Consider the following 27,960-nt stretch of genomic DNA (forward strand, 5'->3'; position numbering starts at 1 on the left):
TTTCCTGCACTGATGGTTAGAAATTGCTTGGCCGCTAGAATGTGTGATTTTGTTTTTTTTAGTAATAACAAACCAGTGATGGTAAGAAGATATACTAGTTCTGCAATGAATCTTCAGCAGACTATTTGAATGGCTCGGTCTTCAATAGAAGAGATTTCTGAGTCTGGTGCTTTTGCCAGATCTTCCTCAACATTTCGTAGAGCCATTTCAAGAGATCCACGTTCCCCCTTCCCGTTGGAATCTGGAAGATATCATCTGTACATTGCATACGGTTGTCCATGGGCCTGCAGGTGCCTTTCAATCTTGAAAATCAAAGACCTTGGCAGAGCAATCTCTTTCTCAGTAAGTTTTTTGACTCTCAATTTTATGTTGTTTTAAACTATTTCAGTTTGCTCATATTTTTCCATCTATTGCAAGGTAGTCAAATCCAAATGGGAAAGAACGAGCAAGAATGATGAGCATATTGGATGGGTATTCCCAGTTTCAGAAGCTGAAGAACTGGAGCCCAGCCTGATCCTTTGAATGGAGCAAGAAGCACAAGGGAACTCTATGAGATTGCCAGCGAGAACTACAGTGGAAAATATTCAGTTCCTGTATATATCATTCATTTGAAGTTGTCAACATGTTTGAATCACAAAATTTAACTGATAGATTCCTGTTTTCTATCAGGTTCTATGGGATAAAAAACTCAAAACGATTGTTAACAATGAGAGTTCAGATATAATCCGGATGTTCAATGCTGAATTCAATGACATAGCAGAGAATGCAGTCCTTGACCTTTATCCTCCTGCCTTGCAATTCCAAATTGATGACGTTAATGAAAGGATATATACTGGAACAAACAATGGTGTTTATAAATGTGGTTTTGCTATGAAGCAAGGCCCTTATGAGGAGGTACTGGTCCTACTGCTTCCATGTCTAAGGAACAAATTATGCTTGTGCTAACTGCAGAAACAGAGATAATCTTCCTCTTGCAGGCTGTGAAAAACTTGTATGATACCTTGGACAAATGCGAGGAGATTCTCGGCAAGCAGCGATATATATGTGGAAGCTCTCTGACTGAGTCTGACATCCAAGTGAGATTTGATGAGGTATAAACACTAACTTTCCAAGTGAGATTGTGTTCAATATAATATCCAAAAACATAACATTGTTTAACTGTATACTTCAGGTTTATGCGGTTCACTTCAAGTGCAACCAGAAGCTGATCCGAGAGTACCAGAATCTGTTCAATTACACGAAAGACATTTTTCAAATTCCAGGGATGAGCAGCACTGTGAGCATGGAACACATCAAAAGGCATTATTATGGAAGCCGTCCTTCCATGGATCCATTGGGGATTATTCCTGTTGGCCCTAACATTGACTACCCTTCTCCTCATAACAGAGAGAGGTTTTCTATTTGAATTGCCTCATCCTGTGACTTCAAAGGTAGAAGATAATTACTTTATTTTTATGTGTTTTCCAAATTAGATCATCTAATTAGCCTGCCTTTCTCATTAAATCATCTTATGTATCTCCATAAGAATCCACGACTACTCAATTCGTTTTTCATCTCTACTCCACCTTGTTTAACTGGAACCACCCATTGTCAACGCATACATCAAGTCACGAGCCACCACCCTCATCATCACATGCAATATCTATCATTGAATTTGAACAACTCTTATAAATGAGTTTGATTGTGGTGGAACCCATTTATTCATATTTAACATTCTTCCAATAATTGCATAATTTAACAGTAACCCGACTGACAAATACAGAGGAGATGGGAGTTGAGAGAGATCTGAATACATTTACAATTTGGAGAAAAAATTTGAAATAACTTTTGATTACACATCTTTGTATTGCTTCCTTACTATATTTATTTTAAATCAAAAGGGCATCAAATATGAGTGACATTTTTGCAATTTTCTTTTAAAGAAAGACCTTTTGCTTATGGTGGAACCCATTTTTTGATATTCTCTTCCAATAATTGCATAGTTGAAACTTTTTTTTTCCCCTAAAGCAGGATTTTTAATTTTTTGTCTTTCTTCTTGGTTTCACATTGAAAATCTAAGTACTACGAAAGAGTAACAATCACTGAATTGAGAATTGTAAGATTAGAGGATGATGAAGGAAGTTCTGAACTCATAATGTTTGATATAGAAAATTAAAGGACTATTGTTATTAGGGTGTGTGAGTGTGACATTGAACAAGATAGCTTGACAATATTAAATTATTAAACAAAGTCAACTGATGATGATTTCATAATTGAAATATGAATGAAGGTCATGTGAGCGACATTGGGTGAAGATAATGTAAGGGATAATATGTCACTGTTGAAATGAGAGGGAGAGAAAGAAATTTGTTTTACTTCTACTTACACAAAGGGGCAAAGAACGAAAAGCCTGTTATTATTAGGCCAAACGACTAGTTCCCACCCAAGGTTTGATGGAAATGCCATCTCCCACTTACTAATTTTCAAAAATTTAAATATCCATCATTTTATTAATTTTAACTGTTATTATTAAAGTAAATTTATCATTTAAAAATTTTATTTAATAAAAATCGTTTTTTCACTAAATTTTAAAAATTAACTATTTTCTTCTAACCTCAAATTTTCAGGTTTAATAACAAAATTTTTCTCCCAAGTCTAGGTTTTATGCGACTTTTATATTTTTTCTATTTCCATTTCACCCCTCACCTTGTAAAAATTCTTATTTCACCCCATCTTTGATTTCATTTTTCATAGAAGCTCTGAGGACCTACTCCCTTTGTCTTTGAGGTCTTCCCTACCTAGTCCAAGCCATTGGCATCAATATCTATCCCATTTCTCTCATAGTCGATGCAAAAATCTAGCCAAAATGAAGCTAGATATCTCACTCTATTTGCTTAATTAGGGTTTAGCATTTGCATCAACGACGAGAATAGAGCACATCAAAAGAACAATATAGACAAAAAAGTTGAGGCCCTTGAGATGTCGTTGGCATGAATCCGACTGAAATCGAGTGAGGTTTCTATAAGATCATTTCAAAGAATGGAATTATTCACATAATGAATTAATCATGTCAGTCATGAGATGATAATTATAACCATTCTAATTATATGATACAATACTGCATTTGTATTTGAAGATACAAAAACCACAATGGATACGTGGGAATTGAATTATCTGGGCGAAGAGCGCGCTACTTTTGGGTAGCAAATATGGACGGGTCCATAATTTCCCCACCAAAATAAAAATATCAGTGAGATCCATTAAACAATTTCATCTCCTCCATTAAATCTCTTCTCATTCCTCTCATCCTGCACTTGTTTTCCTTTCCATTATATAATTTTGATGAACTAAACTCATAAAAAAAAAAAAATGTTTTTGGAAGGGAAAGAAATATAAAATTAAAATACAAAACAAAAATTTGTAGTATTATTATTAATTTGATTTAATAATACAAACACAAATAACACTACAACATCAGATATTTAGTGGCCTCCTCTCTCTCTCTCTCTTTCACCGGAAAATTTATTAGCTTTCACTTTCTAATTATAATCTTTTTCTTTTTCTACTCTCTTGCAAAGTTGCTGGCAATCTTACTTGTATCATCATCTTTTGGAATTAATAACTGAAACTCTTCTGTACTTTTAGTCCTCCGTCACGCCTCCACCATTTCTGATCGGTGAGTTTTTAACAAAGATTGTATTTTTGTTAACTTTTATATCTGGATTTTGCTTATTCTGTCAATTTACTATCTGGGTTTCGGTTGCTTTGTTCATTTAATGTGTTTTGGCTTTCTGGGTTTGGTCTCTTTGGACTGTTTTTTAAGTTCCCATGTCAAGTTTTTGGCTTGTTATTATTTTGGAGCACTTCTCAACATTCTAGATTCAGTATGTATGTACTTGGTTTACTTTATCTTCTTTCTCTATCTTTTCCGCTTCTAAGCCGTTCCATCTGTCCTCTACAAACATCCGAGTGAAGCCGGTATTGTTCTTCTGTCTTTGTTATGCCTCTCTGCATTAAAGTTTTCATTTTTGCTTCATTTCTCTGGAGAAACAAATTACTTCTTTGCTATCCGAGTTTTGAGCTTAGTAGTTATGTCAATTTTTTCTATATATGGTTGCAATGAAATTGTTATAATTGGTATAGTATCTGACTGAAAATATCAGATAAAACTTGAAATCATTTTTTTTTGGGGCTAAATTTAGCTCTTATGTTTGGGCAATTTGTTGGGCTTTTTGAATTAGACAGTATTTGTTTTACTGGTACTTTACTGACTCTGCTTGCTTCTCTGATGCTTTGTATGTTGTCTTATTAATTTTTATTTGTCAGTATTTTGTAATTGTGATTCGTTCTTGTCTGATGTGCGACTTTCATCCAGTTTTGATTGTGTAATCAAGTTTTCATTTCCATGTTATTGGGTTGTGGTTTTCACCTTCAATCTGTTGCTCATTATTCTATTAAAAAACTTTCAAGTTGCTTCCAAGGTTATCTTGGTCCCACCAATGATGCTTATGATGTATGAAAGTAACAATATATTGATGGTCTGGTTTGTCTATTACAGAGTTGGAAATTTTAAAGAAGTTGAAAATTTAAGAGCAATTAAATTAATAACATGTAGGAGGTCTGAAAGATGGGCAAGGCCAGATTGGATTTAAGATTTCAGCACTCAGGATTATCCCAGTCTGAGGAATCTGTTTTAGATTTGGAAAAAAACTATTGTAATATTCCTAATCTGTTTTAGTTATTTTCCCTTCTTAAATGAAGAAGTCCATGTATGGTCTTAAACAATCCCCAAGTGCTTGGTTTGAATGCTTTGGGAAGGCGGTCAAAGGCTATGGTTATTGCCAAAGTCAAGCAGATTATGCTATGTTTTACAAACATTCAAAAGAAGGGAAAATAACTATCTTGATTGTTTATGTGGATGATATAATTTTGATAGGTGATAATCATATTGAACTAGAAAAATTGAAGAAATGACTTGACAAAGATTTTGAAATTAAAAATTTGGGAGCACTAAAATACTTCCCTGGAATGGAGCTTGCAAGTTCTAAAAAAGGAATCTTTGTTTTTCAACGCAAATATGTACTTGACTTGCTCAATGAAATAGGTTTACTTGATTGTAAAGCAGTTGAAACTCTAGTTGAACCCAACCTGAAACTTACGACATTCTAAAACTGAAAATGTGGTTTATATAGATAAGTTTCAAAGGCTTGTTGGGAGACTAATTTACTTGTCTCATACACGTCCTACATAGCATTCGCTGTAAGTAGAGTGAGCCAATTTATGCATTCAGCAGGGTAAGAACATTTTGAAGCAATGTATAAAATCCTGAGATATCTAAAGGGAACACTTGGTAAAAGTTTGTTGTTTAAAAGACATGGAAATCTACTTGTTGAAGTCTATACTGATGCAGACTGGGCAGGGAGCATTACTGATTGAAAATCTACATCAGGTTACTATATTTTTGTTGGAGGAAATTTAGTCACTTGGTGGAGTAAAAAACAGAACGTGGTGGCTAGAAGTAGTGCTGAAACTGAGTTCACAGTAATTGCTCATGAGATTTGTGAAGTTTTGTGGATTAGAAGGCTGCTAGAAGGATTGAGAATTCTATGTGCTTCGCCAATGAAGGTTTATTGTGACAAAAAGGTTGCTATTACAATTGCTCATAATCCTGTTCTTCATGACCGAACAAAACCTGTGGAAGTTGACAAGTATTTTATTAAAGAAAAACTTGAAAAGGGATTGATACGCATGCCATATCTACCAATCACCGAGTAGATTGCATATATACTTACCTAGGGACTACACAAAAAGCAATTTGATTACTTGACTAGCAAGCTAGCAATGGAAGATATTTTCAAGCCAGCTTGGAGATATGATCAAGATTTTAGGGATATATTAGTTGTAAATTCAAAATTTATAGAATAACAAATAATTTATTTATTCCTAATTTTATAGCTTGTATCGCCTATAAATATAAGTGTTGTATATCAGTTGAATATATAGAGAGAAAATAATAGTCTTTTCTCCATCTTTTCAATATTTTCTAAAACTTTACTCATTCTCCTTGAAACTTTTTCTTTTAACATAGGTGGGGAACTCTTTGTACATGTTAGTGTTTGCGGATGAAGATAATGCAAATTTGGTGGTGTTAGGAACCCCTAATTTTAAACCAATAACCAATTGAATCCACACACCCAGCCAACACAGAAATGAAACCAACCAACAGAAATGAAAAACCAGAAATGCAGAATGCCCAAAACAAAATACAGAAAACGACCCTGCACTTGTCTGGCATTTGAGAGGCTAGACTCTCTCCACTTCAACTGGCTTTTGAGAGGCCAGCTTCCTGCCTCAATAAACCAATGGTTGCCCAACCAAAACCCAATTTCTTCTCCCTTCTTTCCTCCCTGAATCTCTATTTTATGCTTTCTCATTTCATAATTGTCATGCATGTTTTCACTGTGTTTCATGTTTCCTTGCTTCTCTCACCACTCTTATTCTATCTATGTTTCCATATTTTTCAGAACTGCTCATGCTTTCATGACTGCCCTGTGTGCCACTTGTGCTCCCTGTTCCCTTATCCTGCAGGTCACCTAAATCTTTGGCTCTAACAGATGGGTTCAACCAGAGTTTCTACCTCCAAACATTTGGCAGTTATAACTTAGATCTTGGGCTTGGATACTCACTTGCTATGCTTACGAGCACTGTGTAACGAACCCACCATTGCCAGCACTTTGGAGTTATATGTACTTCTCTTTAGGAGGCGAACTGTTATTACTTTATATTTTTGAAGCTGTCTAACTTATGTTGTATAATATTGCCGTGTAGCAAGTCTGTTCATAGAATGTTCAGGATCTAATTGTTGATGATAGTATCTATGGCATGTATTTTTTGTTAGCTTGCAAGCCTCTGTTGCACTAACTTTGTAGAGTTGGTTTCCTTGTCATCATGTTTTCAGTCAAAGATTTCTTATTAGCCTTATACCAAAAAAAGTTCTAAAAACATTAGCTACAGTTGGGTAAATATTCAATTTCAAATTTTGGATATTTTACTAGTATATAGTTTTATATTTTTTTCTTTGCTTTTCTATTTTATCATGAATTTTTGTTTGGGCATGTGCAGGTGTACTATTTTCTGGAAATTTTTCTCATGCTTTTTTTTTTGTTCTTTGTACTTTTTTATCGCCTAGATATAGTTTTAGATGAGGTTTATTTATCTTATTTGAATACTAGTTCAATTTTTATGTTTCCCTTGGAATCACACGGCTTGTCCCATTTGTAGGTTGCTAGCCAAGAAACATATGGAACCATGGGTGCTATTGTTAGAAGCCGAACAGAAAATCGACAGGTCAGTTTTCTTACAAATAGACATGTTGCTGTTGATTTAGACTACCCAAATCAGAAAATGTTTCATCCTTTGCCGCTCAGCCTTGGACCTGGGGTATATCTTGGTGCTGTGGAGAGGGCAACGTCCTTCATCACAGATGAGCTTTGGCATGGTATCTTTGCAGGAACAAATCCAGGTAAAGCAGTTCCAGATAATAGTCATCATTAATGTACTAACAACAGATATTATGGCAAACCATCTCAGCTCCTCATTTGTCTGCTTGTTTTCATGTCATGAATCATATCCTAGAAATAGAAAGAAATGACAAAAATAATGTTAGAAACTATTTAGGACAATGTACTTTGCACTATGACTAGCATTAATAAATTTCACATTGATAGCTCAATCAGTCGTGGGAAGAGAAAGGGCCATTTTTTCTCCAAGTTAAAATTGATCAGGGATCAAAACAGACTTAAGTCATCTGGCTGCCTATAAAAATAGCCCAAGTGCTGACTAGAAAAGGAAAGAAACTCTCCTGTTTTTTAGAGGAACTTAACCCTTTTTCTAATCCATCTACTATTAATATATTCATGATAGCCTGTAATGTGGTTTATACTACAGTGTAGCAGCAGTCATGTTGATATAAGACATTTTTGGATCCATTACTCGAACTGGAATCCCAAATTGCAACCTGAAGCTTATGTGCTTACAGTAAACTTGGTCTATAAACCAACCCAAACTTGGTGACTTTTTCCTTTCTAACATTGGCAAACCGTGTAATCTTTTTGAACTTTTTTTAATTTCCTTGAGACTGCAGAACGAGGGTGTGGACTTTTAAAGTGTTGGGGCTAGAATTATCTCTTCATGTATCATTAAAATATACTAGGTTAAACTATTTGTAGATTAAAATTTGAAAAACTGAAGAGGAACGTAACCTTTGGCTACCAATATAAAATTTTGAGTAAACCTTCTATCCTTTCAGTTATTGAGCTTAATGCTTAGTTCAAGCAGGTACGCTCAATTTTAGGGTTCATAATGTGTTGGCTTGGTTAACTTTGTTGTCAAATAGTTGTTTCTCTCTCTCTCTTTGGATGGTTTACTGAAATTGACTATCTGTAACTTCATGTTTGTGCTACACATTAAGTCCTGATCCCCACACATACCCATTACAGTTTGGTGTCCCTGCTGAAACATTTGTCCGAGCAGATGGAGCCTTCATTCCTTTTGCGGATGATTTTAATCTCAGCAACATAGTTACATCCATAAAAGTTGTGGGTGAGATCAATGATGGTCATAACATAGATTTGCAATCTCCAATTAACAGTCTCATCGGCAAGAAAGTGATCAAAGTGGGAAGAAGTTCTGGTCTGACAACTGGGACAAATAATGGCCTATGCTCTTGAATATAATGATGAGAGAAGGATTTATTTTTTCATGGATTTTCTCCTTGTGGGTGAGAACCAGCAGACTTTTGACGTTGAAGGTGATAGTGGAAGTCTCATTCTCTTGAAGGGTCAGAATGCAGAGAAGCCACAGCCTGTCGGGATCATTTGGGGTGGGACAGCTAATCGTGGTCTGTTGAAACTAAAAGTTGGTCAACCTCCAGTGAATTGGACCAGTGGAGTTGATCTTGGGCGCCTTCTTGACCACCTTGAACTTGATCTCATCACCACCAATGAAAGTTTCAAGGTGTGTTTTTGAATCAAATTAGAAACCTTTTTCATAGCATATGGTGTTCTGGTCAATTTTATAAAGAGCAAGAGTGTCCAGGCAATACGTATGAATTATTGTCCAGCTGAAGTTTTACATTGAACGAAATAAAACATTGAACGTTTGGACAGTCAGCCTTCATTGGCTAATGTTTGGATGGCAGTGGCTTGTTATATGCTAGTAGAAGATCAAAAGGCTGTAACAGTTGTTTAAAAGAGGCCAAAGGAATATTTCCCACTCAAGTTTAGGTGCGTTTTAAAGTCACACTTGTGAGGTTTGAAAAGTTAAAAATTTTATCTATCTATTGAAAATTTTAGCTATGGTCAGGGGTAAAATCGTTATTTAATAAAAAATTTTAAAAAGTTAAGGTTTTATTACGTTTGTCTTCTTCAGTTTGAAAAATCAAAATTTCTCTTTTAGGGTTTGCAAACCGTCATCGGAGAGGGTTGTCTCCGGCAGCGTTGGCTTTCCTTTTTGGCTTAGATTTCTCTATTGATCACATCTCAACCACCGGTGAAGCTTATTTCTTTCGACGAAGATGAAATCGTCTTCGTTTGAGACGAAGATGTTCGTTAGAGGTCTCAGACGATGACGATGTGGTTGTCTGAAACCTCCAATATAGGCTTTGCTAGTGGTTAGAATGTGATCAGTAGAGAGAATTAAGCCGGGAGGGACGCTGTCTCCTACGACGATTTGCAAACCCCAAAAGAAAAATTTTGATTTTTTAAATTTCAGGTTAGGGGAATTGTAGGGAGTAAAAGAAAAAAACTTTAGTTTTTTTGTTAAATGACGGTTTTACCTTTAACTCTAACTGAGATTTTTAACGGATGAATGAGACTTTTGACTTTTCAAATCTCACAGATGTGACTTTGAGAACGCACCTAACCTTGGGTGGCCTTTAAAATATTACAATTTGAGTCTTCTCGCAACTTGTCATTTTTATTTGCATCTAGGATATTTTCATATTGATGTTAAATTGTCTGAAGATTATCTGAGGCCAATAAAGGTTTTAAAGGCCTAGTGCGTTAGTGTTGAGTAGGCCTGCGTTTGGAAATTTAGCGCATGCTTCTCTATCCGCCGCACTCCTGATTATTTCTGGTTTTTTCTGTTTAATGTAGCTGCAGTGCAAGATCAAAGAAACGCTATTGACTATACTATTGGGGAGTCACCCCACCCTGAACGGGTTCCACCCAAAGATGAGGAAAACTTTGAGCCTCTTAATTTAAACATCCAGCCAGTTTTGGTTGATGGTGAAACTCAGCACCCATCATTCATTAACCGGCATTTTCATATAGATGGGATTGAAACGTCTCCCAAGGTGGAACATCAGTTCATTCCCAGTTTTACAGGTAAATCTCCGATGCACCAAAACAACAAACAGGAAAATCTTGAGTCAAGAGGCATTATTATGGAAGCCATCCTTTAATGGATCCATTGGGGATTATTGCTGTTGGCCCTAACATTGATTACTCTTCTCCTTATAACAAAACGAGGTTTTCTATTGAATTGCATCATGCTGTGGCTTAAAAGGTAGATGATTATTACTTTATTTTTATGTGTTTTCCAAATAAATCATCAAATTAGCCTGTCTTTCTCATTAAATCATCTTATGTATCTCTCTAAGAATCCATGACGACTCAGTTTGTTCTTCATCTCTATTCCCCTTTGTTCACCTGGAACCACCCATTGTCAACGCATACATCAACTCAGGAGCCACCACCCTCATCATAATATACAATATCTATCACTGAATTTGAACAACTCTTATAAATGAGCTTGATTGTGGTGGAACCCATTTATTCATATTTAACATTCTTCCAATAATTGCATAATTGAACCGCACTCTCAACCGACAAATATAGAGGAGATGGGAGTTGGGAGAGATGTGAATATGTTTACAATTTGGAGATAATATTTGAAATAGCTTTTGATTACACATCTTTGTATTGCTTTCTTACTATATTTATTTTAAATCAAAAGGGCATCAATTATGAGTGACATTTTTGCAATTTTCTTTTAAAGAAAGACCTTTTGCTTATGGTGGAACCCATTTTTTGATATTCTCTTCCAATAATTGCATAGTTGAAACTTTTTTCCTTTTTTCTAAAGCAGGATTTTTAATTTTGTGTCGTTCTTCTTGGTTTCACATTCAAAATCTGAATACTACCAAATAGTAACAATCATTGAATTGGGAATTATAAGATTGGACGATGATGAAGGAAGTTATGAACTCGAAATGTTTGATATAGAAAATTAAAGGACTATAACTATTGTTATTAGGGTGTGAGTGCCATATTGAATAAGATAGCTTCATAATATTAAATAATTAAACAGAGTCAACTGATGATGATTGGATAATTGAAATGTGGATGAAGATAATGTGAGTGACATAAGGTGAAGATAATGTAAGGGATAACTTGTCATTGTTGAAATGAGAGAGAGAGAGAGAGAAATAAATTTATTTATTTTACTTCTACTTGCACGAAGGGGCAAAGAAAGAAAAGCCTATTATTATTATTATTATTATTATTGAGATAGGCTTTGTATGAAAATAAATAAATAATAGATGCAGTATAGGCGACCTCATGCATGAGATGAGAGAGAAGATAAAAAAGACAAAAAAAGTTTGGCTTGAAATTTCACTATTGAGATAAAACCCATTAAAAGAAAGAAGCTAGTAAAAGTGGCAATGATATTTAAAAGATGATTGAGGGCTTCTTCTTCCTTCTTTCTCCAATATGTTTACTTCTTTATGCCCCACATCTAATTGACCACTTTTTACTTATTTTATCCTACTTTTCAATCTACTTTAATTCAGAGCCTCAAATTCCTGTACTAATCGATCTCATTTAGACAAACACATGTATTTATATATGACCAACAAACCAATTTCCACTTTCGGATTTCCAATTTAACTTAAATTAGTGACACTTATAGTAAACATTGGTGCTACTATAAGCTCATTTCAAAGAATAGAATTATTCACATATTGAATTAATAATGTCATTTATAAGATGATAATTATAACTATTCTAATTTTTTAGAGCAAGAATTATATGATAAAATACTACATTTGTATTTGAAGATACAAAAACCCAAAATGGATATGTGGGAATTGAATTATTTGGGTGAAGAGTGTGCTACTTTTGGGGAGCAAATATGGATGGGTCCCTAATTTCCCCACCAAAATAAAAATATCGGTGGGATCCAAGAAACAATTTCATCTCCTCCATTAAATCTCTTCTCATTCCTTTCATCCTGCACTTGTTTTCCTTTCCACCATATAATTTTGATCAACTAAACTCATAAAAAAAGAAAAAAAATGTTTTTGCAAAGAAAAGGAATATACAATTAAAATACAAAATAACAATTTGTAGTATTATTATTAATTTGATTTAATAATACAAACACATAAAACACTACAACATCAGATATTTAGTAGCCTCCTCTCTCTCTTTCTCTTTCACCAGATTAGAAAATTTATTAGCTTTCACTTTCTATTCTAATTATAATCTTTTTCTTTTTCTAATCTCTTTACAAAGTTGCTGGCAATCTTGCTGGTATCATCGTCTTTCAGTTTACATACTGGTAGTTTAACAGGGTATGAATGAATTAATAAATGAAACTCTTCAGTACTTTTCATTAAGTCCTCCAACACGCCTCCACCATTTCTGATCGGTGAGTTTTTACCAAAGATTGTATTTTTGTTAACTTTTGTAGCTGGGTTTTGCTTATTCTGTCAATTTGCTATCTGGGTTTCGGTAGCTTTGTTCATTTAATGTGTTTTGGCTTTCTGGGTTTGGTCTCTTTGGACTGTTTTTAAGTTCCCATTTCAAGTTTTTGGCTTGTTATTATTTTGGAGCACGTTTCAACATTCTAGATTCAGTATGTACGTACTTGGTTTACTTTATTTTCTTTCTCTATCTTTTCCGCTTCTAAGCTGTTCCATCTGTCCTCAACAAACATCACAGTGAAGCCGGTGTTGTTCTTCTGTCTTTGTTATGCCTCTTTGTATTAAAGTTTTCATTTTTACTTCATTTCTTTAATTGTTTCACTTCTCTAGAGAAACAAATTGCTTCTTTGCTTTTCGAGTTTTGAGCTTAGTAGTTATGTCAATTTTTTATATAAATGGTTGCAATGAAACTGTAATAATTGGTATTGTATCTGACTGAAAATATCAGATAAAACTTGAAATCATTTTTTTGGGGCTAAATTTAGCTCTTATGTCTGTGCAATTTGTTGGGCTTTTTGAATTAGACAGTATTTGTTTTACTGTTATTTTATTGACTCTGCTTGCTTCTCTGATGCTTTGTATGTTGTCTTCTTAATTTTTATTTTGTCAATATTCTGTAATTGTGATTCGTTCTTGTCTGATGTGTGAGTTTCTTCTAGTTTTGATTGTGTAATCAAGTTTTCATTTCCATGTTATTGGGTTGTAGTTTTCATCTTCAATCTGTTGCTTACTATTCTATTAAAAAACTTTTGAGTTGCTTCCAAGGTTATCCTGGTCCCACCAATGACGCTTATGATGTATGAAAGTAACGATATGTTGATGTTCTGGTTTGTATTACAGAGTTGGAAATTTTAATGAAGTTGAAAATTTAAGAGCAATTAAATTTATAACATGCAGGAGGTCTGAAAGATGGACAAGGCCAGATTGGATTTAAGATTTCAGCACTCAGGATCATCCCAGTCTGAGGAATCTGTTTTAGATTTGGAAAGAAACTATTGTAATATTCCTAATCTGCCTTCATCGAGTCCATCACCGCTTCAACCTTTTGCATCGTCTGGTCAGCATTCTGAGAGTAATGCAGCCTACTTCTCCTGGCCTACATTAAGTCGATTACATGACGCAGCAGAAGATAGAGCTAATTATTTTGGAAACCTCCAAAAAGGAGTTCTCCCTGAAACTCATGGACGGTTGCCAACAGGGCAGCAAGCTACCACATTGCTTGAACTGATGACTATTAGAGCATTTCATAGCAAAATCTTACGTCGGTTTAGCCTTGGGACAGCAGTTGGGTTTCGCATTCGAAGGGGTGTTTTGACTGACATACCAGCTATTCTTGTATTTGTTGCTCGGAAAGTTCACAGGCAATGGCTTAGCCCTGTACAGTGTCTACCTGCTGCCCTTGAGGTGAGTAATAACAGTGCTTCTGCACAGTTTCTTGTTCTTCATGAATTTTGTTATATATATCTATCTTTTCAGTGTTTTGCATTTATGGATGGGGGGAAGGTGTTTGAATTTTCATTTTTAAATTCTACAAATGTTGGAAAATTTTCAAATCTTGAAAGGACGGTGCGTTATTTTTTTGGGTGAAATCCTGTAAACTTATAAAGAAAATGAACATAGTTTGATGTTGATAGTTCAAATTTATTCTCTTGTAGTATTTTGTTGTGGCTGACCTTGTTTTGCATGTGATGTTAAAATTTGTATTTATTATTTGGAGCAGGGCCCAGGAGGAGTATGGTGTGATGTAGATGTTGTGGAATTCTCATATTATGGTGCACCAGCTCCAACTCCTAAGGAAGAACTATATACTGAGCTTGTAGATGGCTTGAGGGGAAGTGACCTATGTATTGGTTCTGGTTCTCAGGTATCTCTCTTCTCCTAGCAATATTTATATGTTGCATACCGACTGAATGGTAGGGAATTGTCTGCACGATTTGTAAAGGGACACTTTATCCGTGTTCTGATTGCAAGTTAATTGTAGCGTAGAACAGTCTTGTAAGTGCTGAATTTCAGATGTACCATTTAACAATTGGGTAATTGATAATTCTAATTATGAGGATGTTCCCTTGCAATTGAATTTCTAGTTTGAGGTGCTTCGACTTGGATAATTAATAAGTGTTGTTACAGGGATAGTTTGATGAGACTCAAACCCAGAAAATGCAGATAACAGAAAAACAGCAGCTCTTGCGTAGAAATTGCATAAAAAATAGCAGAGTGAATATGTAAATACCAACCAGACCCCGGGCAATTAGAGGAGCCAGTGACCTCCCAGATGCCTTCAAAAATCCTCCCGCAGACGTCCCGTGATCTCTTCCATTTATTCAGTTGTCATAGAATCATATCAGCTGTAACATAATCAAGGAGCAATGGGGAATTTTCCCTGTGCTCACACGTACCTCTACTCTGGTAGACTTGGTGTATGGGAGGTCTAACATAGTTAAAAAATTTATCCATTTATTATTTAATCTTTTGGGTTTATGGAGGTAAAAATAAGAGAAAAAACAACTCTAATCTACTAGAGGCCAAATCTACTTCAAGATTTTTATCTTTCTGGAAATCTTGTGTCTTTGTTGCTAATGATGTATGAGTTTGAAGACAGTCAATATGTTATTTCAGGGCTTTTGCACTCCATGTTTTGCATTGCATTTCTTGATAGAAAAAAGGTAATTAGCTGGGAGATCTGTCCAGAGAGTATTAAAATAGCATCCTTTATTAGAAAGTACGTATAGGTTAAGAAAGAGTGAACCATTTAATAGGGGTGTATATGAAATATGTCTTGAATGTCAAAATGTGTTCATAATTTCCCGTGGTTGAAGCCTTGAGGCTGTGAGTATATATCCATAAAAAAGTGAATCACTGCTTTTTAAAATTTACTATCAGTGATCGAATTTTATTCTTACAAACAATAACTCAGCATTTTTCTGGTGGTGGGAAAGCAAAAGGCATCCAGGCTAAATTAAAGATATATCTTTTGATTTTTGAAATAACTGGAAAGTTATTTGCAAAATGTTTTATAAGATTGATCAATTCCTTGTAAAACTTGTCATTCAGAATTAATTAATACCTTGTGTAATACTGACATATTAGTAATACTGCACTGTTTGTCACATTGCTTGGAATTTCTCTTCTGGAACATCTTGTTTATGGATAGAAGAAGATTTGCCCGCATGCATGCGATATGGCATCCAGATTTGGGCATTGTTTGGTGAAAAGTCAGGATACTAATTGTTTAACATGGTAGTTGGCATGACATGAGCTTTATCTATTTTTTAAATGGGAGACCATTTTTTATGTACTTATTCCCAAACAGGTGCATTTTGTGTAAGAATTAATTAAAAGTCCTGTACATGTTTTCTCTGCACTGCTCATTTGCTTGGCAATTGTATAATATTCTGGTAAGGGAGTTTTATATCTCCTGGATGTACTCTCTTCTAGTTGTATGGCTCTAGTCGCTGTGAGAGGCAACTGGAGGGCTGGTTTATTGTAGGACTGTGCTGTTATGACATCTGCACTATCATGCTATAAGCACGACGAAAAGCTACTCTGCCTTAAGATTGCTGAAACATCCGATAGTGTCATCAAAAGGCTTTGTTTTTCATGTGCTGTTTGGACAGATGGCTTCTTTGGATTCTGTTTCATATATTTTCATTTCTTTGGTTTACTTCTCTTAGTATGAAATCAGTAACTTATTTCCTCTGGTGAATCTTATTCTATTGGTGGTTACCAACATATGTTATGGTTTTGTGGTACATTGTACACCATTATTTGTGGTTGTGGTTGGTTTGTGAAAATTTTCCGGCAATACTGTGGCCATGATCTAACCTAACATTAAAGCATTTCTGAAGAAGTACTATTAGGTTATGACAGCAATCATGTTTACATTACTACTTTTTTATCATTTGAATTTGTTTCTGAATTTTGAAGCTGACATAATACAGACCATCATTTTAGAGTCCAAGGAAATTTTGTATTCCACTCTTTTCTAATATTCAGGAGCAGCCTATGCTTATGTTATCTGGAGATACCCAGTAAAATTGAGAGTATATGTGAACTGAAAAGACTATACGCACATCTAACATGCACTCCGATCCTTGCTCATTGTCATAGTGATTTTTGTTAATGGTGGAAATTACCATCATTTTGCTTAACTATGAAATTCCTTCATCCAATTTGGATCTGTTGGAGCTGCATTGTTTTAGATAACTGTCACTTTCATGCACCATACTGTATTCAGGATAGTAATCTCATCTTTTATTTGTTGAGGACCTGTCCAGATCTATGTGAGATGACCTGTAAGAATTAATATATCAAGTTTTAACTGCAATGTTTGTAGTGTTGCTTTCTTAATAATATTAATTGCGTATTGGTTTGCCTGAACCCTTTTTGGCCATAGCTTGTGAGCTAAATGGAGGCTTGCATATGTTTCTTAGTCCTAACTTCAGTCTACCAATGCTGAGTATGGAAGTGGGACTACCTGAGATTGGAAGTTTGCAAAGTAATGTGATAATTTTAAATATCTGGCAATGTATGTCTTTAGTCATTCATTTTTGATATCATATAGTTTAGGTGTTTAAGTATTATATGTGATTGCTTTTCTCATACTAACATCAGCCATTGGCTTATAAAATTTAGATGAAAATAAAATTTCTTTCACCCTATTTCAAAAACTATGGTTATAGTTTTGTGAGTGAGCAAAATTCTATTGATTATTTAGTAACTTCCATAGTAAAACATTCTTGATACGTACTTGAATTTTGCAAAACTTGAAACTACTTTATATTGCGTTCTCTGATTAACAAAATTCAGGATTTTAGCCTTTCTTCGTATGGTTAGAATTTTTCAGGTCTTTTATGAAAATGTTGTCCAATGACCTAGTTGCTTGAGAGGCTAATATCTTCATTGCCATATAATTTGCACTGTGATGCAGATGCTGTTGATCATGTTCAAGATCTTGTATTAGTTGATGAATAATTATTCAAGTATCAAACTAACTTATTCAAGTATCAAATTAACTAATTTTTTTTTAACATAAGTGGGGAAATCTCTGTACATGTTAGTGTACGCGGGGTGAAGAAAATACAAATTTGATGGTGTTAGGATCCCCCAATTTTCAACCAATAACCAATTGAATCCACTCACTCAGCCAACACAAAAATGAAACCAACCAACAGAAATGAAACACCAGAAAAGCAGAATGCCCAAAACAAAATACAGAAAAGGACCCTGCACTTGTCTAGCATTTGAGAGGCTAGACTCTCTTCACTTCAACTGGCTTTTGAGAGGTCAGCTCTCTGCTTCAATAAACCAAAGGTTGCCCAGCCAAAACCCAATTTCTTCTCCCTTCTTTCCTTCCCCAATCTCTATTTTAGGTTTTCTCATGTCATAATTGTCATGCATGTTTTCACTATGTTCCATGTTTCCTTGCTTCTCTCACCACTCTTATTCTTTCTATGTTTCCATATTTTTCAGAACTGCTCATGCTTTCATAACTGCCGTTGTGTGCCTCTTGTGCTCCCTATTCTCTTATCCTGCAGGTCACCTAAATCTTTGGTTGTAACAGATGGCATCAGCTAGAGTTTCTACCTCCAAACATTTGGCAGTTATAACTTAGATCTTGGGCTTGGATACTCACTTGCTATGCTTTCGAGCACTGTGTAACAAACCATTGCCAGCACTTTGGAGTTATATGTACTTCTCTTTAGGAGGCGAACTGCTATTACTTTATATTTTTGAAGCTGTCTAACTTATGTTGTATAATATTGCTGGGTAGCAAGTCTGTTCATAGAAGGTTCAGGATCTAATTGTTGATGATAGTATCTATGGAATGTGTTTTTTGTTAGCTTGCAAGCCTCTGTTGCACTAACTTTGTAGAGTTGGTTTCCTTGTCATCATGTTTTCAGTCAAAGATTTCTTATTAGCCTTATACCAAAAAACAAAGTTCTTAAAACATTAGCACAGTTGGGTAAATACTCAATTCCCAATTTTGGATATTTTACTAGTATATGGTTTTGCATTTTTCCCTTGCTTTTCTATTTTATCATAAATTTTTGTTTGGGCATGTGCAGGCATACTGTTTTCAGGAAATTTTTCTCATGCTTTTTATTTGTCCTTTGTGCTTCTTTATGGCATAAACATAGTTTTAGATGAGGTTTATTTGTCCCATTTGAATACTAGTTTCTTCAATTTTTATGTTTCCCTTGGAATCATGTGGCTTGTCCCATTTGTAGGTTGCTAGCCAAGAAACATATGGAACCTTGGGTGCTATTGTTAGAAGCCGAACAGGAAATCGACAGGTTGGTTTTCTTACAAATAGACATGTTGCTGTTGATTTAGACTACCCAAATCAGAAAATGTTTCATCCTTTGCCGCCCAGCCTTGGACCTGGGGTTTATCTTGGTGCTGTGGAGAGGGCAACGTCCTTCATCACAGATGAGCTTTGGTACGGTATCTTTGCAGGAACAAATCCAGGTAAAGCAGTTCCAGATTATAGTCATCATTAATGTACTACCAACAGATCTTATGGCAAACCATCTCGGCTCCTCATTTGTCTGCTTGTTTTCATGTCATGAATCATATCCTAGAAATAGAAAGAACTGAAAAAATAATCTTAGAAACTATTAAGGACAATGTACTTTGCGCTATGACTAGCATTAATAAATTTCATATTGATAGCTCCATCTGTCATGGGAAGAGAAAGAGGCCATTTTTTCTGCACGTTAAAATTGATCAGAGATCAAAACAGACTTAAGTTATCTGGCTGCCTGTAAAAATAACCCAAATGCTGATTAGAAAAGGAAAGAAACTCCTGTTTTATAGAGGAACTTAATTCTTTTTCTAATCCATCTGCTATTAATATATTCATGATAGCCTGTAATTTGGTTTATACTACAGTGTAGCAGCAGTCATGTTGATATAAGACATTTTTGGATCCATTACTCAAATTGGAATCCCAATTACAACCTGAAGCTTTTGTGCTTCAGTAAACTTGGTCTATAAACCAACTTAAACTTGGCGACTTTTTCCTTTCTAACATTGGCAAACCTTGTGATCCTTTCGAACTTTTTTTAATTTCCTTGTGACTGCAGAACGAGGGTGTGGACTTTTAAAGTGTTGGGGCTAGAATTATCTCTTCTTGAATCATTAAAATATACTAGGTTAAACTATTTGTAGATTAAAATTTTAAAAACTGAAGAGGAATGTAACTTTTGGTGACATAATATAAAATTTTAACTAACCTTCTATCCTCTCAGTCATTGAGCTTAATGCTTAAATCAAGCAGTTACGCACAATTTTTAGGGTTTGTAATGTGTTGGCTTGGTTAACTTTGTTGTCAAATAGTTATTTCTCTCTCTCTCTCTTTGGATGGTTTGCTGAATATGACTATCTGTAACTTCATGTTTGTGCTACGCGTTAAGTTCTGACCCCCACACATACCCATTACGGTTTGGTGTCCCTGCAGAAACATTCGTCCGAGCAGACGGAGCCTTCATTCCTTTTGCGGATGATTTTAATCTCAGCAACGTAATTACGTCCATAAAAGGTGTGGGTGAGATCAATGATGTTCATAACATAGATTTGCAGTCTCCAATTAACAGTCTCATTGGCAAGAAAGTGATCAAAGTGGGAAGAAGTTCTGGTCTGACAACTGGGACAATAATGGCCTATGCTCTTGAATATAATGATGAGAAAGGGATTTGTTTTTTCACGGATTTTCTTGTTGTGGGTGAGAACCAGCAGACTTTTGACCTTGAAGGTGATAGTGGAAGTCTCATTCTCTTGAAGTGTCAGAATGCAGAGAAGCCACGGCCTGTTGGGATCATTTGGGGTGGGACAGCTAATCGTGGTCGGTTGAAACTAAAAGTTGGTCAACCTCCAGTGAATTGGACCAGTGGAGTTGATCTTGGGCGCCTTCTTGACCTCCTTGAACTTGATCTCATCACGACCAATGAAGGGTTTCAAGGTATGTTTTTGAATCAGTTAGAAACTTTTTCATAGTATATGGTGTTCTGGTCAATTATATAAAGAGCAAGAATGTCAAGGCAATACATATGAATGATTGTCCAGTTAAGAGGTATGCATGTTCTTGAAAGTTTTACATTGAACCAAATAAACCATTGAATGTTAGGACAGCCACCTTTGAATTGCTAAATGTTTGGAGGGAAATGGCTTGTTATCTGCTAGTAGAAGAAGATCAAAATGTTGAAACAGTTGTTTAAAATATTACAATTTGAGTCTTCTTGCAACTTGTCATTTATATTTGCCTTTGGGATATTTTCATATTGATTTTAATTTGTCTGAAGATTATCTGAGGCCAACAAAGGCTTTAAAGGTCTAGTGTGTTAGTGTGAAGTAGGCCTCCATTTAGAAATTTAGCACATGCTTCCCCATCTGCACTTTTGATTATTTCTGGTTTTTTCTGTTTGATGTAGCTGCAGTGCAAGATCAAAGAAACGCTATTGACTCTACAATTGGGGAGTCACCCCACCCTGAACGGGTTCCACCCAAAGATCAGGAAAACTTTGAGCCTCTTAATTTAAACATCCAGCAAGTTTTGGTTGATGGTGAAACTCAGCACGCATCATTCATTACCCCGGAGTTTCATATAGATGGGATTGAAACATCTCCCAAGGTGGAACATCAGTTCATTCCAAGTTTTACGGGTAGATCTCCAATGCACCAAAACAACCAACCAGAAAATCTTGAGTTAAAAAGCCTCTCGCAATTGAGGAATGGTCCCGATGAAGAGATTTATGTCTCATTACGGTTAGGTGAGTCAGAGCCAAAGAGAAGAAAGCATTCTGGAACTTCCTTTAGTATTGAAGAACCAAAATGAATGGGAGAAATGCATTATACTGCTTGGTTAAATCATGGATGAGGTCAGGAATTATTTTTATCTGTTCTGGCTTCAGATTGCTTGGGGCTTCAAGTTCTAAATTGGAAATATCTCAGAAGCGTCAGAATCCAAATTCCTCCAAGAACTGAAGGTGAATGCCTTAAAATGGGATGAACCATCATTCTTTTTTATTGCATGTTTTGTTCAAGTTTACAGTGGTAGGCTACATATGAAGTTTATACAATATTTAGTAGAAAAATTGTCTAGGCAATAGTTATTTGATTTATATCACCCTGTTAAAATCGATGTACCATAAAGCACTCCTGAAGTGGGAGTATGAACAGCTATCAGAAGAAGGTAGAATGTTTAGTTTTGGTAAGGAAATTGGTAAAGGGGCTTATCAGGAGCACCATACCATTAAGTCTCTCAATTTCATGTGGAATGGTTAATACTAAGACTTGAAGGAAACAACCAAATTCTTGTAGTCTATTGGATATCAAGCATGGTTCTAATAATATGTTTCTCTTTACGTGTATCTTGCTATTTTAACTTGTGTTTTTTTTCCTATTCTCAAATTTAACTTTGGTTTCAATAGTGATGGTCAATCCTAAACATAAAATATTGAATATGAAAATTTTTTTTTTTCAACAATGAACACATCCCATTTATCATTGTTTATGTTAAACAGATTCTAATTGCAGAATTCTTTGGGAACATTTTATTTTCTACAAAAACGAATCCAATTTCGACAACTTGATGGGTGAAGAGCCTCTTAAGCTTGGATAATTAATGATTAATTATCATTAATGAGGGAGAGCTAATCAGCCTTGAAAAGTTTACCGTGTCCTGTAAAGAATAACAAAATCAATCAAGTTGATTATTAATTTAACTTTAAGCCAAATAATTATATATGTAAAAGTTTGTTGATATTTATTTGCTATAAGCCTCCTCAATCTTTTAATTATGAGAACAAAAGTGAAGTAGATAAAAATACCACGCACAAATGAAATGTTAAAACTTTAATGTTTGTACATCAATATACATAATTAGCGTTCTTGTGTTCATACTTCAACTTTTATATTCTTTTAAACATAAATATAAATATACAGAAAATTAATAACATCCTCATTCCCTTGGATTAATAATGAACTTATATAATTAAAATGAAAATTTGCCACGGCAATTTTTGGTCTTATGTATATGTTAAGGGAAAATTCTAAATTATCAAGTATTAAATGGTAGCAAACTAGTTCATCTATTACATATATACATATTTTAAATGGTCTTGTGTACCCAGAAGTGAAACTTAGAGAGGTCAGGATTACAGTAACATGAATATATTTTTAATTAAAATAAACGCAATTATTTGTATTAATAAAAACATTAATTAATTAATATATTTATAATTGTCTTCAACATAATTTCATCTTTTAAAAGTATTATATAATGACTTCATTATCAATATTAAATGCATTTTTCTTTATATATACAATTAAGTTATTATTCAACTATCACTTATTATATTTTGCAAATGATCCTTTACAAAATTCATTGTTAAAAATGCTCTATTTACACCAATAATGGTAACCAGTAAAATCAATATTAATTTCATTAACAAATAAACTTTAAACCCTAAACTTATGAAAACATTTTATTATTTTTAATTTCAACAAATAAACAATTTGGCTCGATTTGAGGGGAGCTGAGCTCACCGAGCTACCCTTAAAGTTGTTTGAGCTCAGCTTGGTTAAATGAAGTAGAATTTGAGTTTGAATAGAGTCAAGCTTTGAGCTCGGTTCGATACTGTAATTAAATAAAAAATGCCTAAAACGTCATCATTTTGGTGCGTGTTGGTTGATTTGTATTAAATTTTTTCAAACTTATGAGTTTAGTAAATTGAACGTCCTTCAAGTTCAAACTCAAATTCAATAACTCTTAGGTTTGAGCCCAAACTCAAATTTGTTTGGATCAAACTTGTTTCAGAGTTGTTCAATTCGAGCGAGTTTTCAAATTTGAATAAACTCAATTCGAATCTAACTCTACTTATTTATTTGTTCAAAGATTGAAAAAATATTTTAAACACATCATACATCTAATATAAGGGACTTAATTGTATACAAATAAAACTTATGAATTGTTTTTAAAAGTAAAAAAGGACCCTCCTTCCTCTGCCCCTGCCTGTGTTGAATAGGTTGAATGTCATTTTAATTAAAGATAAAACTGAATCTGGAATGTTATTTGCTCTTAACTCCATCCATATCGGCAGGGAGTCTAAAGTGGCTATTTCGGGCCGGTGGTAGCTGATTACTTTCAAAACTTTACGGGGTCTACATGGCAGGGATGGATTCGAGCTGAATTTGCTTGATGTTTGGAATAATCTCTACTTGAGTTAGAATTGAGTAAGTCGTTGATAAATTTATCTTTTTTGATGATTTTTTATTTTCTCTAATAATTTTTTAACTACTTCGATAGAGGTTTTTTTTTTCTCAGCTTCTTTATTGGTGATTCATTTTATTTATATTTAGTGACTCTTCTTATTTTTTTTATCCGACAACTTGCCACTAACTTGAATTGGACTTCTAGGTTTGACTCAGTTCAAATTCATCCCTTAAGTGGTATTAACTTTGAGATCTATCTATTGTTGATTGCCATTGTTACCCGTGAACATTGTATGTCAATTAGAAAACTTCTCCGGGAAGCCTGTGAATTAAATAGTGTTATTGAAGTTCACTTATAACCTCTTTGTCTTACACTACATTAGAAGTAATTAACGTAGTGTGTAAGATCGTTCGTTTCACCAAATATCTCAAAAAAAATAAATATATAGAACAAGATATTAAATTAACGTGTAAATTACTCTAGGAATATGTCTAGTATGTGTTTAATTCAGTAACTGAATTATTAGGTTAATCAATTACTACATCTTTGAGATAATTTAATATCAAACACATACTACTTGAGTACAACATAGTCAATTTTTTTTATAATCATAATTCATAATTATAATCTAACTATCATAAACTATACTAAACGGACATTTTATATTATCAGCTTCAAATTTGTATAGAGATTAGAAAAGAGAGAGATGTTTGAATCCTGAACACTTTTTTCCTGAGAAACAAGTATATGATGCATCAATGCTTTCAAATTTCATTACTTTTACAAGTCGTATATATATAGAAAATTGAAGTAGTCTTAATATTTATGATCATCATCTAGAATGAGCACTATTTAGTTTCAGCTTTTCTCACAGAATAATATTACAACTATACATATCATCAGTGATCTGCTGACCTTCTACAATGCTAAGCAACTCGAAATAAATGACACTGATTAAACTCTAATTATAAGAGCATCTCATGAGCTAAAGCAAGTAAACTTGTCTTGTAATAGCTTAATTTAAGAGATCTTAGCTCTATTTCTTTTGATAAATTACCCCTTTTATAAGTCACATCACCAAATATTTCTCCTTGAGGGTGTGTGTATATATATAATAAAACTATGTATATATATTTTAAATATACAAAATTGATATTTAGATAATGTGTCATTATATGATTAAATATTACTTATTTTTAATTCAAAATTATCTAAATAATGACAATTTATTATCATGAAAATGTCTCTTAGAAATATTCAAAAAACTAAATGATCACTACTGAGAAGAACAACTGGGGTGCTGGGCATCGTCTAAAGCAGGTAGGGTTACTATAAATAATAGTAAGGGTTGGTTTTGTTGGTTTCTTGGAGAGGGATTATTAGTTTGAATTAATTAACTAAATCAAATAAATAAACAGGAGAAAAAAAAATAGGTCAAGAAAAGAAACGAATTAAAGTTGCTAATTGCCAAAGGTAGAAAGAATATATATGAGAAGGAAAAGCTTATAATGCCTCCAAGTTTGTATACATCCCAGCAGCTTAGACTTCTTAATACAATTTGTTTACATGTTCTAATAATTATTGCTCCATAAACACCGGGATTTATATTCTTAATTATACAGCATACGTAGTTCTACCTACCCAAGTGTATATGTATTACACACACACACACACACATACACAGAGACAAAGGTTAATCGGATACACACTTTTCCCATTGAATTAATGAACATAAAAAATTAATGAATGATAGCAACTTCTTTGAAATTATATAAATCAGTTTATATATATAATCCACCAGCAGAAATAATGTTTCCTAGTTTCTCTTGCAAGTCTTAACATCCATATTGCCGATATGCATGTTTCTTCATCTTCATTTTTCCTATAGAACTTGTACATTTTTAACTTACTAAATCTTACAGTACTTCATGCTAGCTATTTTAGCACTTTTGTTCATTGCATATGGTATGTATTTGACTGCTTCTGGCCAGCTGGCCGGCAAGAGCTAGATGCTAATTGGGAGGAGAATTAGCATTCTCAAAAAGGCACTGAGGGTACCTTAGGAGAAACAAATTCCCTTGTATTTTAACAGATTATTTAATATGAAGATGTATATGACAAGAAAGAAAATTTACTATCAATGATACCATCTCTATTACTTCCATAAAACCCATTACTATCCACAAATAAACAACATATCAAACTGAAAACAAAACACACTAAATGAACTGGATCATCAAAGTTCAGCAGATCCATTGGATCTACATGTTAAACACACACACTTATATATGTTCAGTTTAATTAATTTTAATCTGTTCATTGTTTATAATTAGTAATAGAAAGAATAAGTTATCCTAACATGTGGGAGTGAAAAATCTTGACTATATAAATATCTTTGAGTCTTTTAATAAAAATCTTCTCTCTGTAATTAAATAAATTAACAGTGAATTAATGCTGTTATTATAAGTTAAACTGGAAAGCGAAAACACAAATTAATGACGAAATTAAGTACAAACAAGTTATTATGTTCCTGCTGTGTCTTCTACCTGCAGCTTTCAGACCCTCGAAAACAGTATGAAACCTATAGTTTGATGAGGATTCCAATTAGATATTGAAATATCATAAACAGATTTGCTATTTTCTGTATTGGGAACACCAATCTTTGAATATAATATAACCCTGAAGATTTGTCTAACTAGCATGTCTTTCTTGTGTCTTGGGAATTTGTTTTTATGTGTTAATTCTAGATACAAATAACAAAGTAAAGACAAAATATATATATTATCCTCATGATATTATATATACGAAGGCTGCAGAGTTATAAAGAACACCGTTTTCCTGTCGCCAATTTTCCTATTAATATAAAAAGAATGGTATAAATTGATGGAAATTGATAATTCAAAATTCATCAAGGTTTGATTTACTAAGGCTGATGAGTACATTTAAATATGTCTTCATGCCTATGCATGTATAAATGAATGCATCATCATGCGTGTATATATATATATATATGACTAATAGCATGTATCCACATATATATATATATAGAGGAATGTATTAAGTGTTGAAAGAAGAAATATTTTAGTCAGATTTTAGTAGAATTAAGCAATCATTTCAGAAATCAAGCTGATAAATGGTAAGGGCAAAGAAATTAAAGTAATAAAATAGCAATCAGTAAAGTATAGAGGAATTACCTGGAATATTGAGGCTGTGGCCTTTGCATGGTTAAGACGCAGCGCTAAACTTCATTAGAAATTAAGCCTTATTTCAAGATTATATATCTTCAAACATTGTTGGTGAATGAGTAATTGAAGCTGCAAGATGACCTGATGGAACTTTTATCTATTATGCTTAATTACTAATTAAATAGCTAGGATTACAGTCATTTGGCCGACCTAAAATCTCTCAACCACACAATAGAACATTTACCGTAAGCATAAAATTTAGTCTTTCTTTCTTCCCAATTTCAATAGAGTAAAAAAAAACTTGCTTTTGAAAATCAATCCATGTTGGATCTATAAGGGTTAAAAAAAAAAAAAATCTAAAACTGGAAAAAATATATATATAAAAATAAGAATCAGTCTATCGGTATATCAATAGATATATACATAGAGTGGCAGGTAATTTTTTACCAGATCATGCTGGCAGCTTCAATCTCTCAAACCAACATGTAACCAAACAAGAAGTAAAAAAGGAAATATATGGTGAGTGAGGTCTGGGTTTTGTTGGGAATCAGGAGGCCCTTTGAAGGAAGAACACAAAGAAGCTTATCTCACCTTTAGAAAGATTGACAAGAAGGAATGAAGGTAAGCAGGAGGACATGCATGTTTTGTGTTGTTTGTAAGAGAGAATACAGGTGACTATCTTCTCTTATGTGTATAAATGCAACCTCTCTCTCTTGTTTTTCTTCTTCTTGTTATTGCTCTTCTTCTTCTTATTGAAGTACTGTGTCATAGAGAGCTGGGGAGAGAATTAATTTAATGGTGGCTTTTGGTCCTTC

The 27,960-nt window shown here is 34.0% G+C and overlaps 2 protein-coding genes, 1 long non-coding RNA gene and 1 pseudogene across 4 annotated transcripts; 3 read left to right on the plus strand and 1 right to left on the minus strand.

The window, feature by feature from the left end:
* Positions 1-316: 316 nt before the first annotated feature.
* LOC123199785 (glutathionyl-hydroquinone reductase YqjG-like) lies at positions 317-1,537 on the plus strand. The gene is made up of 2 exons (XM_044614841.1): positions 317-1,091; positions 1,172-1,537. The coding sequence occupies exons 1-2, from the start codon at positions 915-917 to the stop codon at positions 1,403-1,405; spliced, it is 411 nt and encodes a 136-aa protein (XP_044470776.1). The 5' UTR covers positions 317-914; the 3' UTR covers positions 1,406-1,537.
* Positions 1,538-2,259: 722 nt separating this feature from the next.
* Positions 2,260-10,667, plus strand: LOC123199030 (annotated as a pseudogene).
* Positions 10,668-12,425: 1,758 nt separating this feature from the next.
* LOC123199394 (protein NARROW LEAF 1-like) lies at positions 12,426-22,116 on the plus strand. Its single transcript, XM_044614365.1, has 6 exons — positions 12,426-12,693; positions 13,646-14,152; positions 14,469-14,612; positions 18,976-19,216; positions 20,208-20,708; positions 21,178-22,116. Exons 2-6 carry the CDS (start codon positions 13,658-13,660, stop codon positions 21,579-21,581), a joined length of 1,785 nt encoding a protein of 594 aa, XP_044470300.1. The 5' UTR covers positions 12,426-12,693; positions 13,646-13,657; the 3' UTR covers positions 21,582-22,116.
* A 2,592-nt stretch (positions 22,117-24,708) lies between these two features.
* LOC123199041 lies at positions 24,709-27,954 on the minus strand. Of its 2 annotated transcripts, none has more exons than XR_006498168.1 (2): positions 27,155-27,954; positions 24,709-26,541 (listed from the first exon to the last, which is right to left on the minus strand). It is a non-coding gene; the product is annotated as an uncharacterized LOC123199041 (long non-coding RNA). The 2 variants fall into 2 exon arrangements; XR_006498169.1 differs by having other exon boundaries at positions 24,709-26,813.
* Between the last annotated feature and the right edge of the window lie 6 nt (positions 27,955-27,960).

Source organism: Mangifera indica, chromosome 16 (assembly GCF_011075055.1).
Source record: "Mangifera indica cultivar Alphonso chromosome 16, CATAS_Mindica_2.1, whole genome shotgun sequence".
In the NCBI taxonomy this organism is placed as follows: domain Eukaryota; kingdom Viridiplantae; phylum Streptophyta; class Magnoliopsida; order Sapindales; family Anacardiaceae; genus Mangifera; species Mangifera indica.

Coding starts and splice junctions, on each gene's coding strand:
- LOC123199785 (XM_044614841.1), top strand. CDS start 915: ATGTCTAAGGAACAAATTATGCTTGTGCTAACTGCAGAAACAGAGATA. Junction 1,092..1,171: donor TCCAAGTGAGATTTGATGAG/GTATAAACACTA, acceptor TGTATACTTCAG/GTTTATGCGGTTCACTTCAA.
- LOC123199394 (XM_044614365.1), top strand. CDS start 13,658: ATGGACAAGGCCAGATTGGATTTAAGATTTCAGCACTCAGGATCATCC. Junction 19,217..20,207: donor CTTTGCAGGAACAAATCCAG/GTAAAGCAGTTC, acceptor GTGTCCCTGCAG/AAACATTCGTCCGAGCAGAC. Junction 20,709..21,177: donor GACCAATGAAGGGTTTCAAG/GTATGTTTTTGA, acceptor TGTTTGATGTAG/CTGCAGTGCAAGATCAAAGA.